Genomic DNA, 15,248 nt, shown 5'->3' with positions numbered 1-15,248 from the left:
AAATATTATTTGCATTTTATTCTATAGAACAATCTGGGAGCACCCTAGGATTTAATCTGTATTAGATGTAAATGCTGTGTTTTCCTCCAGTTTTTACACACTTACCCAAGTGACGTGGGGAACTAGAGCATAACACCCTGCTGACCGTAAAACTCCGTAATACCGTCTAACTTAAGTTCACTAAATCATCAGACTAACATGCAATCCTCCATAAATAGTTGGGAAAGTCTTTCAGTATAAAATACTCTGCATTACATTACTACCTTATTTCCTTTACAAAAAATTTTCAAGTGTAGATATGTAATATCTACAGAAAACTACAGTCTCACAGAAAAGCTAAAACTCACTTAATGGAGGAGTGGAAAGTTCTTAACTATTTCCTGGGAGAACTTTTCTGAGTAGAAATGTACCTTTCCTGGTCCCAGTCCCGATCCTGGCATGGGGGGCGGTGGAGGGAGAAAAGAGTTCCATGGAGCAGCTTTTGACTTGATGTTATTGGGTTTATTTCCAGGAGACCTGGAGGAGGAGTTCTCACTTTCATCTGTTGAAATTTGACTCTCATTTTCATTCTTTAGAAAGAAAAAACAGATGTGTTTTTGTTATAAAGGTATCTTTTTTTTTTTTTTTAAAGATTTTATTTATTTGTCAGAGAGCGTGACAAGAGAGCACAAGCAGGGGGTGCAGCAGACAGAGGGAAAAGCAGGCTCTTGCTGAGCAGGGAGCCCGATGCGGGGCTCAATCCCTGGACCCTGGGATCATGACCTGAGCTGAAGGCAAATGCTTAACCAACTGAGCCAACCACGTGTCCCTAAAGGTATCATTAAAAAAGAATTAGTGCTTCAGGGTGCCTGGGTGGCTCAGTGGGTTAAGCCTCTGCCTTCGGCTCAGGTCATGATCCCAGAGTCCTGGGATCGAGTCCCGCATGGGGTTCTCTGCTCAGCGGGGAGCCTGCTTCCCCTGTTCTCTCTGCCTGCCTCTTTGCCTACTTGTGATTTCTCTCTCTGTGTGTCAAATAAATAAAATCTTAAAACAAACAAACAAACAAACAAACAAAAGAATTAGTGCTTCAGTAGATCAAACTAACAACTAGTTATAGTATTTAGTTTCTCATCCCCTCTTGGCTTCCAAGAATTCTTTTTTTTTCCCCCCTCCGTATCCTTACCTCCTGAGCATTCTGTTCTACATTATTAGCTACTTCAGAGGCTGGGGAAAGTAGATCAGACATATTTTGCTCCTCCCTATTTCCATATCCAGTATAAACCACAACGCAGGTTTCTCTCTTAAAATCAATTGAAGCAATGGTAGCTGGGTAAACGCAGCCGTCTTCTGACCAAATGGCAGAACATTTGTCACCAACTTTCCACTATAAAAGAAATCAAAGATACATACACTCACATACTTCTTTTAAAGAAGATGAACTGCAATCTTGTTTAGGTAGGGTATGGTAGGTTGTGAAGGGGACAGTCTCCAGTTAACTCATCTGGAATGCAGAATCATATAAAAAGGTTTGGGGCCAAAAACACATAAGTATGAATTTCCAATATAATTCTGTTTATATTATCAAGCCACAGATTTGCCATATAAATTCTGCCATTTATATAATCACGGACAAGTTTCTTAATCCCTTTAAGTCTCATTTTCCTCATCTGTTAAGTAATTACAACAAAATCTACCTCATGTATTTGCTGTAAAGAACAGAAAGGGGGAAAGTGTGTAAAGTGTCCTGTGCTCTGATCCAGGACACAGGGAGAGCTTATCAAATGTTAGCTCTCTTCCCCCTTGGTAATGATAAAACTAAAGGAACTGATGAGACACCAAAATATTTAGCTTTCGGGTCTACTATTTTATTTTATTTTATTTTATTTTTTTTTTTTTAAAGATTTTATTTATTTATTTGACAGACAGAGATTACAAGTAGACAGAGAGCAGGCAGAGAGAGAGGGAAGCAGGCTCCCTGCTGAGCAGAGAGCCCGATGCGGGACTCGATCCCAGGACCCTGAGATCATGACCCGAGCCGAAGGCAGTGGCTTAACCCACTGAGCCACCCAGGCGCCCCTCGGGTCTACTATTTTAAAGGAGATATGATTCCACCCAGAATAGTTGGTTCCTGGGTATTAGTTCAAGGGACCATAGAATGTGTGGTCCAAAGAGGGGGGATGGTGGGGAGAAGCAGAGCCATCTCTCAGCTGAAGTAGAACACTGCCAATTCAGATTAGGGTTCTGTAGTACTCCTCTCAAATAGCATTGGGTTCCTCTACCGCACCCCTCACATAAAGTAAACATAATCTTCAATGGATCATTCCCAACCAATTCAGTATACTTTTATTAACATGCATGTTCCTAAACTATAGAAAGTTTAATAGCTATTTTAGAATTTTGTGATTACCTGTCAATGGAAAACACTATACTAATCACTTAAGTTAAAAATATTTTACACTATTCTTAAAAACAGCAACAAATTCTTTGAAGTTTAATCTCAATGTTTAAAAATAACCTGCTTCAGGGGTGTTGTAGCATTCTTTTTTTGGCTTTTATTCTTCTTAGCAGGTTTTCTTTTAGGTGTGCCTTTTGGTTTATCTGAAGCTTCAGAAATGTCACCATTCTTTAGAGCGTGCTATGAAAACAAGAATACAAATGTTCGTGTTATAGGGTAAAACATCGAAGAAGTGTAACAAAAGAATTCAGTCACTATAAGCTGGTCTGAAGGTCCCATCAACTCAGACAGCTTCTATTTCCTCTTTCCGTCATCCCACACAATGCAAAAACTATTCTGGAAGGCATCATACAGCTATCAGCTCTAAGGACCCTTTTATTTATTTTATTTATTTTTTTAAAGATTTATTTATCTGTCAGAGAGAGAGAGACAGAGAGTGAGCACACAAGCAGTGGGGAGAGGCAGGCAGAGGGAGAAGCAGGCTCCCTGCTGAGCAAGGAGCCCAATGTGGGACTTGATCCCAGGACCCAAGGATCACAACCTGAGCTGAAGGCAGGCCCTTAACCGACTAAGCCACCCAAGCATCCCTCTAAGGATCCCTTTAATTAAGTCCTCCCTCTCATCCTTTCAGTAACATTATATTCTGCTAATCATTTGTCTTGAAATTCATGACATTTTGGATATAGCAATGCAGAGAACTTCAATGCTTTATTACCTCTCTGATCGAGTCTTAAACTTGGGCATTCCCGAAAAGAACTGTCCACCCTTCTTTACCTGCTTATGATCATCTATTCCTATTAATTCAATTATAACCTCTATGCAAGCAGACTTTTAAAGCTATTATTCAGGTGACATTTCTTCTCCATTCAACCCAACATTTCCAATTACCAATTTCTTATCTTCACGTTTACTTCACACTCAACACAATTAAAAGTAAACTATCGGGGCACCTGGGTGGCTCAGTCGGTTAAGTATCTGACTCTTGGTTTCAAATCAGGTCATGATCTCAGGGTTGTGAGACTGAATCCCACACTGGGCCCTGCTTGGGATTCTCTCTCTCCCTCTCCCTCTGCCCCACCTCCTCCTCATACTCTCTAAAATAAAAATATTTAAAAATAAATAAATGTTAACTATCTTCTCCTCTACTCAGACTACTTCCCTCTGCAATATCGTTAATTCCATCCAATACTGAGCCCTACTTTAACCCGCATTTTCAGAACCCCGCATTAGTATGCTTCTACTCTAAAGGTATACTATAAAGCATTACTGACAAATCTGAATTCAGCTTCAAGGATGACATACAGGTTTGATCTTTACCTCATGCTACAGGAGTGACTGAGGGAAAGAAGTGGACTTTGTACCTGGTGCTCTGAGATATGCTCTTTGCCTGGACTACTGAAGGCCCATGCATGGTGCTCAAAAAAACCAAATACTTCACACGGTAGGGAAAGTGATAATGGCAGACAACTGTGTAAATGTTTTGTTTGGGCCACAGAAAGAGACTACAGCCCCTAAAAGAATAGTATATTCCTACCAGCAGAAATGCTTGACTTGATAATCAACTCACAGGATTTGGGGAAGATTAATTTAATGTAAGTATAGCACTTAGAACGGTGCCTAAAATGCTGTACACATTCTATAAGTACTAATTATAGCACGACTGATATTATTATTTCAGTGAAGGCTTGTTAAATGGAAATTATAATTCAGGCTGCCCTTCCACTAATCTGAATTAAGAGGACTTCTGTTGTTTGATACAATGCAAACCCATTAGTGTTTAAAATTCTACTTCAGTTGCCTTTGCTAAAGGGATGACATACAGAGAACCTGCCTACTTTTAAAGGAAGATTATCAGATTATCAGGTAAGTTAACTAACCAATGGTATCTACTGGTCTTCAAAATTAGAACTGAGTGACACGTACATTAACACTTTTAAGTATGTTATCAGCTAATTTTTTTTACCAAATGATTAACATGAAGAAATAAGGAAATGAGTTAGTAAACATTTCATACCTTAAACGAAGCCACAGCTTTATCATAAGCTTTTATCAATGCTGTATCATCCCAAATGTCAGAATCATCACTCTGGGAAGGGTAAAGAACAAAAACGTTTATATGGATTTCATCATAATGTACATTAGGTAGTATCAAGAGCCATCTTACTCCAGACATAATGAAATTACACTAAAAACAGGTCTTTAAAATCCTAAATAAAACTAAAGAAAGCCTACCTACTTAGAGAGTATGTGACATTACCCCCAAAGCTAGACATATGTAAATGCTCTAAGAGGTATGCTGAAAAGTGAATGCTCCACAATTTAATGAATAAGTATGTTTAAGGGTAACCTGTGTTTCAATCCCTTCTATGAGCCGACAAATGGTTTAGCTTGGCAGTGTGGGAAAATACTTGGCCATTACCTTGACTTTACACAGACTACGGTAATGCTAGCCTGACCTTAAAGTCTGAGGTCCAAAAAATATTCTTTCCCCCTTGACTTACAGTATGTCTAGATTATTAAAAAAATTCTCGGGGCGCCTGGGTGGCTCAGTTGGTTAAGCGACTGACTTCAGCTCAGGTCATGATCCTGAAGTCCCGGGATCGAGTCCCACACTGGGCTCCCTGCTTGGTGGGGAGTCTGCTTCTCCCTCTGACCCTCCCCCTTCCCATGCTCTCCTTTTCTTTCTCATTCTCTCTCTCTCTCAAAAAAATTAATAAAATCTTTATAAGAAAAACTCTCAAAATGTTTAAGGTTATAAATTATTAATAGTGACTAATCAATTTTCATTTTATTTTATTTATTTTTAAAGATTTTTATTTATTTATTTGACAGAACGGGACAGGGAAAGAGAGAACACAAGCAGGGGGGAGGTAGGCAGAGGGAGAGGGAGAAGCAGGCTCCCCACTGAGCAGAGAGCCTGATGTGGGAAGACTGAGCCACCCGTGCGCCCTTGGAGAGGGCGTTCTTTTTTATTTATTTATTGGACAGAGAGAGACACAGCTTGAGAGCGAATACAAGCAGGGGGAGCAGCAGAGGGAGAGGGAAAAGCAGGCTTCCCACTGAGCAGGGGCTTGATCCGATGTGGGGCTTGATCCCAGGACTGGGATCATGACCTGAGCTGAAGGCAGACACTTAATGACTGAGTCACCCACGTGCCCCAGAGAGAGCGTTTTTTGTTTCGTTTTGTTTTTTTAGATTTTATTTATTTATTTGACAGAGAGGGAGAGAGAGATCACAAGTAGGCAGAGAGGCAGGCAGAGGGGGAGGGGGAAGCAGGCTCCCCGCTGAGCAGAGAGCCTGCTTGGGGCTTGATCCCAGGATCCTGGGATCATGACCTGAGCTGAGGGCAGAGGCTTAACCCACTGAGCCACCCAGGTGCCCCCAGAGAGGGCATTCTTAAAAGTAAAACACATAGGGGTGCCTGGGTGGCTCAGCGGTTGTCTGCTTTTGGTTCAGGTCATGATCCCAGGGTTGTGGGACTGAGCCCTAGATTGGGCTCCCTGCTCAGCGGGAAGTCTGCTTCTCTCTCTCCCACTTCCTCTGCTTGTGTTGTGTCTCTGGCTATGTCTCCCTCTGTCCAATAAATAAACTCTTAAAAAAAAAAAGTAAAAACACATAGCAACTCAAAATCCTCACATGGCAATGAATATTGTCAGATCAGGGAAACAGGACATTCAAAATGAAAATTAAAGACACCTCAGATTTTATACAAAGCTATTACAACAAAAAATATTTTAGCTGATAAAACTTCCCAAATAACAATCACAAAAATAAGAAAACACAACACCCAACTGAAATTAAATATTCTTAAACCAGCATCCACAAACCGACTTGAATCAAATATTTAAAAAACTTAGATGGGGACCCCTGGGTGGCTCAGTGGGTTGAGTCTCTGCCTTTGGCTCAGATCATGATCTCGGGGTCCTGGGATTGAGCCCCGCATCGGGCTCTCTGCTCGGCAGGGAGTCTGCTCCCCCCGCCCCCCGCCTCTGCCTGCTGCTCTGCCTATTTGTGATCTCTCTCTGTCAAATAAATAAAATATTTAAAAAAAAATAAAAAACTTAGATGACAAAACGGCAAAAGGGCAAGATTTGAATCAAGAGTTAAAATCAAGAAAGAAATGGAAGAAACCATAATGTCGGCTACAAAGTAACCAAAAAAGAACACATTTGACTGAAGACTTAAGGGGTCCCAAGGAAAAGCTGAGAGAGAGAAAGAAAGAAAGAAAGAAAAACAAGAAGTGAAATGATTGGGGCACCTGGTGGCCCAGTGGATTAAGGCTCTGCCTTTGGTTCGGGTCATGATCTCAGGGTGCTGGGATCGAGCCCCACATCAGGCTCTCTGCTCGGCAGGGAGTCTGCTTCCCCCGACCCTCTCTACCTGCCTCTCTGCCTACTTGTGATCTCTCTGTCAAATAAATAAATAAAATCTTAAAAAAAAAAAAAAGTGAAATGATAAATATGAATGACTAGCAAAGAATATTTAACATATGTATAAATGGGGTCCCTGAAGAATAAAGCCTAAAAACACAAAAACAAACAAAAAACTCTAAAAAAACCTTACAGCCTGTAAACAAAAAGACCAAGTCATTTACAAAATAAAGAAAATCAGTAGGAGACTGTCCCACAGAAATTTATGAGAAAAGTGGGGTGCCTCAGTGGGTTAATAAGCCTCTGCCTTCAGCTAAGGTCATGATCTCAGGGTCCTGGGATCGAGCCCCACATTCAGGATGCCTGCTCAGCAGGGAGCCTGCTCCCCACCACCCCCTTCGTCCTGCCTCTCTGCCCACTTGTGATCTCTGCCAAATAAATAAATTAAAAAATCTCCAAAAAAAAAAATTACGAGAGAAAGTATAAGCCAAGGAAGGATCTTGTGATACACCCTACCTATCCTTCAAGTACCAAGACTAACTTACAATGTGCAAGAACACAACTAGTCTTTGTAGAGGAATCTACTGAAAATAAGCTTTATCCAACTAAGATATGAACAGGGAAATCTTGGGTTAAAAAAAAATAAACCCAATGCTGTTAGCATCAAATATATATAATTGCAGTTTTAAGAGAAAAGTAAAGTACATGTGACCCCTGAACAACAGATGGGGGAATCAGGGGTGCCAACTCCTCTCTATCCCCCCCTACTGCCCCCCAGGCAAAAATCTGTGTATAACTTTTTTTTTTTTTTTTTTTTTTTAAAAGCAAACTCCATACCTAACATGGGCTTGAAGTCACGACCCACAATCAGGAAGTCACGTGTTCTACTGACTGAGCCAACCAAGCACCCCTGCGTATAACTTGACCTGCCAAAATCTTAACCACTAATAGCCTACTGCTGACTAGAAAGAAGCCCTACAGGTAACATGAACAGCCCATTAACACATATTTGATAAAAGTATAATATACTGTATTCTTTTTAATTTTTTTTAAAGATTTTATTTATGTATTTGTCAGAGAGATCACAAGTAGGCAGAGAGACAGGCAGAGAGAGAGGAAGAAGCAGACTCTCTGCTGAGCAGAGAGCCTGACATGGGGCTCAATCCCAGGACCCTGAGATCATGACCCGAGCTGAAGGCAGAGGCTTTAACCCACTGAGCCACCCAGGCGCCCCTGTATACGGTATTCTTACACTGAAGTAAACTAAATATTAAAGTCCTAAGGAAAATATATTTATATTACCGTACTGTATTTATGGCAAATAATTCACATACAGGTGGACATGCGCAGCTCAAACCAATGCTGTTCAAGGGTCAACATCTATTAAATAGACAAGCTGATTCTAAAACTCAAATGGAAATAAAAGGACCTAGAATAGCCAAAACAACTTTTTTTTTTCCTTTTTAAAAGATTTTATTTATTTGAGAGAGAGAGAGAAGCAGTCTCCCTACTTACTGAACAGGGAGCCCACGGGGCTTGATCTCAGGACTCTGAGATCATGACTTGAGTGGAAGGCAGATGCTCAACCTACTGAGCCACCCAGGTGCCCCTAGCCGAAACAATTTTGAAAAAGCAAAGCAAAGCTGGAGGAGTTAATTTATCTGACTTCAGGATGTACTGTGAAGCTATAGTTATCAAAAAGTGTGTTATTAGCACAAGATAGATAGACTAATGTAATAAAGCTGAGTCATAAATAGTCCCACACACATATGACTGATTTGAAACAAAGGTACAGATGCAATTTAGTAGAGAAAGCATAGTAGTGTCAACAAACGGTGCTGAAACAATTGGAAACTTACGCAGAGAAAAGAATTTGGATCCCTATCTTGAGCCATACTCAAAAATTAATTCATGATGGATCACAGAAACGTAAAATAAAACTGTAAGACTTAAGAAAAAATCCTTGTGACCTCAGTTTGCCTACACAAAAAGAACACTGGGAAAAAAAAAAACCAAAACCCTGAAAAATTAGATTTCAGCAAAATGAAGAATTTCTGTTCCTAAAAAGACAATGTTAAGAGACTGAAAAAGCAAGCCACAAACTGGGAGAAAATATCTGTGAATTATCTACCTAGTAAAGATTTTGTATCTAGCATACTTGGAGAACTTGCAAATACCGATAAAATCCAATTTAAAAAAAAGACAAAACTGCCTGGGTGGCTTAGGTGGTTAAAGATCTGACTGGCTCAGGTCATGATCTCAGGATTCTGAGATGGAGCCCCATGCTGGGCTCCATGCCCAATGGGGAGTGCTCTTCTCCCTCACCCTCTCCTCCCCCTTCCTCTGCTTGTGTTCTCCCATATAAATAAATAAGTAAACAGATAACAAAAGACAAACGATCTCAGCACTTTGTCAAAGAAGACAGTAAATGCGTAGCAAATAAGCACATAAAATGACGATCAATATCATCAGTCATTAAAGAAATCCTAACTAAAATCATGAGCTAGGGGTGCCTCACTGGTGGAGTTGTGAGTTTTTGAGTCCCATGCTGGGTGCAGAGATTACTTAAAAAAACAAACAAACAAACACAAACTTTAGAACAATAAATAAAATCTTGAGATGGCACTACATTAGAATGTCTAAAGTTAACAAGAATGACCAATCCAAATATTAAAAAGGATGTGGAAAATATGGAAATGTCACACATTACTAGTCAAAATGTGACATGGTACAATCATTCTGAAAGAAGAGCTTCACACCCTCTCTTTTTTAAAGGTCATACTGAATTTATTCAATGGGTAGCATCCCATTTAACAAACAGTAGGGTGCTCCCAAGGAAGCTTTTTTTCCTTTTTTTTTTTTTTTTTTAAAGTGGGCAACACATCATCATGGGGGTTTGAACTCATGACCCTGAGATCCAGAGTCACATGTTCTAATGACTGGGCCAGCCAGGTACCCCCCCACCCCAAGGCAGCTTATTAAAAAGTTAAAATACAACTACTCCGTGAGTACATTTCCAAGAGAAATGAAAGCTTAGGTACATACAAAGTCTTCTCCACTAATACAGCAGCTCTGTTAGTAATAGTCCCCAAATGAAAATAATCCAAATGTCCATGAACAAGTGAGTGGATAAACAAATCATAGTATATTAATGCAGTGAGGCACTATAGCAGTAAAAAGGAATGAACAACTAATATGTAAAACAAAATGTGTGAAACTCAAAATAACTATTATGAATAAAGGAAGCTAACCTAGATTTCATGTTTATAAAATTCTAAAAAATGCATACTAATCTGTGGTAACAGAAAATGTGATCCAGCAGTTATTGGGGGAATAGGAGATAAGGAGAAATGAGAGGGAAGGACTATAAAGGGGTATAAGGAAATCTAAACCAGCCCACACACTGAGATCACAAAGAACAGAAATGGCTGTTGAGGCACCTGGGTGGCTCAGTTAGTGCCTTTTTTTTTTTTTTTTTTTAAAGATTTTATTTTAAAGGGACGCCTGGGTGGCTCAGTTGGTTGAGCAGCTGCCTTCGGCTCGGGTCGTGATCCCAGCATCCTGGGATCGAGTCCCACATCGGGCTCCTTGCTCGGCGGGGAGCCTGCTTCTCCCTCTGCCTCTGCCTACCACTCTGTCTGCCTGTGCTTGCTCGCTCTCTCTAACAAATAAATTTAAAAAAAAATTATAAGATTTTATTTTAAAGATTTTATTTATTTATTTGACAGAGAGGAACACAGAGAGAGAGGAAACACAGGCAGGAGTGGGAGAGGGAGAAGAAGGCTTCCCACTGAGCAGGGAGCCCAAGGCAGGGCTCCATCCCAGGACCCTGGGATCATGACCTGAGCCGAAGGCAGACACTTAATGACTGTGCCACCCAGACATCCCTCCCTCCTTTTTCAAAAGATTTATCCATTTATTTGAGTGAGAGAGACTAAAAGAGAGTATGTGTGCACATAAGAGTGGGGTGAGGAGCAGGCGGAGAGGGAGAGTAGCAGACTTGGTGCTGAGCAGGCAGCCTGACCCTGAAATCAAGCCCCAAGCCAAAATCAACAGCTGGATGCCCAACCGACTGAGCCACCTAAGCATCTGATTCTCAGTTACAGCTCTGTTCATCATCTAGGGGTTGTGGGATAGAGCCATATGTCAGGCTCTGCACTAAGCAACTACACCAACTGAACCACCCAAGCACCCCACCATTATTACTGTTTCGAGCTACTATGTTTTCAGTGATTTGTTACACAGTAGCCACCAGAACAGGACATGAGCACTGTCTTTATGTATCTGTTTCTCCGTTACCAGTAGTAGTAGCCTAGGTTTCCCAAGGTACTCCTCAATTCTGCCATCTTCTACAATTCTCAACTGCTGACACTTCAGTTGTGATCTCTTGAGTAATCAGCAAATCCTGCTCCCAGTATCTTTAACCTCTTCTCTGAATATTCCCTATATCTTGTTTTAAAATCTAGCGTTGGGGTGCCTGGGTGGCTCAGTCATTAAGCATCTGCCTTCGTGGCTCAGGTCATGATCCCGGGGTCCTAGGATCAATCTCTACATCGGGCTCCCTGCTCAGTGGGAAGCCTGCTTCTCCCTCTCCCACCCCCCCTGCTTGTGTTCCCTCTCTCGCTGTGCCTCTCTCTGTCAAATAAATAAATAAAATCTTTAAAAAATCTAGGTTTTCCCAAAGATGCTTCTTTCCTTACAGACATTCAAATAAAGTATTTTCCCCTCCATATTCCTCAAATTATTGTACCACAGATGGGAAAGCAATCTTCCTTCTCCTCACACCCACTTCCAGATTTTTCTTCCTCCTTCCTTCCTGAAAACTGTTTTAAAAATCCTGTTACCAGACTCCACTATCTACTATTCCTCTTTATGTGACCATCTACAGCCATCTGAGCCACCTTTCCTCATTTTGAGATTTATATCCCAGTACTCTTTGCAATCTACCCCTGTCATTCCTGATCATTTAAGATTTTATTTATTTATTTGTCAGAGAGAGAGAGAGGGAGAGAGAGCGAACAAGCACAGGCAGGCAGAGTGGCAGGCAGAGGCAGAGGGAGAAGCAGGCTCCCTGCTGAGCAAGGAGCCCGATGCGGGACTCGATCCCAGGACGCTGGGATCATGACCTGAGCCGAAGGCAGCTGCTTAACCAACTGAGCCACCCAGGCGTCCCATTCCTGATCATTTAAAAACCCATGTAGATGATCCTTCCAATATCCTATCATTGCAGGTCATTAAATAAGCTCCTCTCTACCAACGATCTTGTACACCACCCAATAGCAGACACTAACTGATATGGTTCTTACTTGTAATAATCAATAACTACAAGCTTTCCATAAACTTGGTTTAAAGAATCCTACTCCTCCTGGGCAGCAGAGATGAGTAGATATTTCTTGGAAGAAGACACAGAGGGCCAAAACACACATGAAAAGATGCTTAACATCTCTTATCATCAGGCAAATCCAAACCAGAACCCCAAGGAGATATCAACTCACACCTGTTATAATGGCTAAAATCAAGAACACAAGAAACAAGTGTGGGTAAGGATGTGCAGAAAAAGGAATCCTCCTGCACTGTTGGTGAAAATCCAAATTGGACCAGCCACCATGGAAAACAGTATGAAGATTACACAAAAAATTAATAATAGAACTACTCACCCCCTGCAAAAAGAACTACCCTATGATCCAGTAACCACACTGAATATTTACCCACAGAATACAAAAACACTAACTTGAAAGGATATATGCACCCCTATGTTTATTTTAACAATCATTTCATTTCGTCATAGGTATATTCTTTAATCCCCATACCCCCACCTACCTCTCCTAACCATCAGTTTGTTCTCTATAGTTAAGAGGCTTTCTTGATTTGTGTTTTTCCTTTGTTTTCTCTTTCTTTCCTCCTTTTTTTTTTTTTTTTAAATGGAGGCTCCAGGCCTAGCATGGAGCCCAATGTGGGGCTTGAACTCACCACCCTGAGATAGAGACCTGAGCTGAGATCAAGAGTCAGATGATTTACCAACCAAGCCACCCAGGCACCCGTTTGTTTGGTTTCTTAAATTCCACATAAGGGTCAAATCAGAGGCGTCTGCCTTTGGCTCGGGTCATGATCCCAGGGTCCTGGGATCAAGGCCTGCATCAGGCTCCCTGCTCACTGGGAAGCCAGCTTCTCCCTCTCCTCCTGCTTATGTTCCCTCTCTCGCTGTCTCTCTGTCAAATAAATAAATAAAATCTTTTTAAAAAAATCAAATCATATGCTATTTGCTATATTCCTCTGACCTATTTCACTTAGCATTATACTCTCTAGCTCTATGCATGTTGTTGTAAATGGCAAGACTTCATTCCTTTTTATGACTCTGTTAATATTCCATTCTGCATCTTCTTTATCCATTCACAGATCAATGGACACTTGGACTGCTTCCAGTTTGGCTAGTATAAATAATGCTGCTATAAACATAGGGGTGCATATATCCCTTTGACTTAGAGTTTTTGTCTTTTTTGGGGTAAATACCCTGTAGTGCAGGGTATTTATTGACTTAGAGTTTTTGTCTTTTTTGGGGTAAATACCCTGTAGTGCAATTCCTACATCTTAAGGTAATTGTATTTTTATTTTTTTGAGGAACCTCTATACTGTGTTCCACAGATGGACCAATTTGCATTCCCACTGACAGTGCAAGAGGGTTCCCTTTTCTGCACAGCCTCACACATTTTTTTTTTTTCAATTTTAGCCATTATGACACATGAGATGGTATCTCACTATGTGTATGGGTTGTTTTTTTTTTTTTAAAGTAAACTCTGTGCCCAACATGGGGGTCAACTCATGACTCCAAGATCCAGAGTCACTTACTCTACCCACTGAGCCAGCCAGGCACCCCTCATTATGGTTTTGATTTGCATTTCCTTTGTGATGAGTGATGCTGTGCTTCTTTTCATATGTGTGTTGGCATCTGTCTTCCTCTTTGGAAATGTCTGTTCATGTCTTCTGCCCATTCTTTTCTTAATTTTTAGTTAATTTTTTAAAGTAAGCTCTACATCCACCAATGGATAGGCTTGAACTTGCAACAGTGAGTTAAAGAGTCATATGTTCTACTGACTCACACAGCCAGGCGCCCCTCTTCTGCCCATTTTTAAATTGGATTGTTTGCTGGGTATTGAGTTCTATCAGTTCTTCACATATTTTGGATACTAATCCTTTATTGGATATGTCATTTGCAAATACCCTCTCCCATTCATTGGTTGCCTTTTAGTTTTGATGATTGTTTCCTTTGCTGTACAGAAACTTTTTTTCTGATGTAGTTCCAATAACTTTTGCTTTTATTTTGCTTGTCTCAGGAGACCTATCTAGAAAAATGGTGCTATGACCAATGTCAGAGAGATTACTGCCTATGCTCTCTTCAAGGATTTGTATGGTTTCAGATCTCACATTAGGTGTCTAATCCATTTTGAGTTTATTTTTGTATATGGAGAAAGAAAGTGGTCCAGTTTTTCTACAACATTTGTAGAAGAGTTGTTTTGTTTTGTTTTGTTTTCCATTGTACATTCATTCCTCCTTGGTGAAAGATTAATTGACCACACAATTGTGCACTTATTTTGGGGTTTTCTGTTCTATTCCATTGAGCTATGTATTTTGACGCCAGTACCATACTGTTTTAATTACTACCAATCTGTTATATATCTTGAAATCTGGAATTCTGATACCTTCAGTTTCACTTTTCTATTTCAAGATTACTTTGGCTATTCAAGGTCTTCTGTAGTACCACACAAATTTTAGGATTGTTTGTTCTAGTTCTGTGAAAAATACTGTTAGTATTTTGACAGGGATGGCATTAAATCTGTAGATTGCTTTCAGTAGTATAGACATTTTAGCAATATTTGTTCTTCTAACCCATGAGCATTGAATAAATGCCTTTCTGCCTCTTTACATTGTCCTGAAATTTTTTCCATTGGTATTTCAACTCTATGTTTACTGCAGCATTACTTAGCCAAATAATGGAGGCAGCCCAAGTGTCCACTGATAGATGAATGGATAAAGATGATGTGGTATATATAAACAATGGACTATTATTAGCTATAAAAATGAAGTCTTGCCATTTGCAACAACACAGACAGACCTAGAGAGTATAATGTTAAGTGAAATACGTCAGTCAAAAAAAGACAAATACCGGGACGCCTGGGTGGCTCAGTTGGTTAAGTGGCTGCCTTCGGCTCAGGTCATGATCCCAGCGTCCTGGGATCGAGTCCCACATCGGGCTCCTTGCTCCGCGGGGAGCCTGCTTCTCCCTCTGCCTCTGCCTACCACTCTGCCTGTGCTCGCTCGCTCTCTAACAAATAAATAAATTAGAAAAAAAAAAAAATTAAAAAAAAAAAAAGACAAATACCGTATGATCTCACTCTTAAATATGTGGAATTTAAGAAACAAAACAAAGGAAGAGGGGGCACCCGGCT

The 15,248-nt window shown here is 40.5% G+C and overlaps 1 protein-coding gene across 2 annotated transcripts in view; it reads right to left on the bottom strand.

Annotated features, from left to right (window-relative positions):
• The window catches only part of LOC308343784 (survival motor neuron protein), a 33,860-nt gene that overhangs the window by 16,267 nt on the left and 2,345 nt on the right, over window positions 1-15,248 (bottom strand). For both annotated transcript variants that reach the window (XM_080804954.1, XM_080804955.1), the window contains exons 2-5: window positions 4,449-4,520; window positions 2,495-2,614; window positions 1,163-1,363; window positions 411-569 (exon numbers count right to left, since the gene is read on the bottom strand). In XM_080804954.1, the coding sequence (XP_080661080.1) occupies window positions 411-569; window positions 1,163-1,363; window positions 2,495-2,614; window positions 4,449-4,520 (552 nt within the window). The remainder of the gene's footprint in view (window positions 1-410; window positions 570-1,162; window positions 1,364-2,494; window positions 2,615-4,448; window positions 4,521-15,248) is intronic.

This window comes from Martes martes, assembly GCF_963455335.1.
Source record: "Martes martes genome assembly, chromosome: 5".
Lineage (NCBI taxonomy): Eukaryota > Metazoa > Chordata > Mammalia > Carnivora > Mustelidae > Martes > Martes martes.
This window is presented reverse-complemented; position numbering and strand designations above follow the sequence as displayed.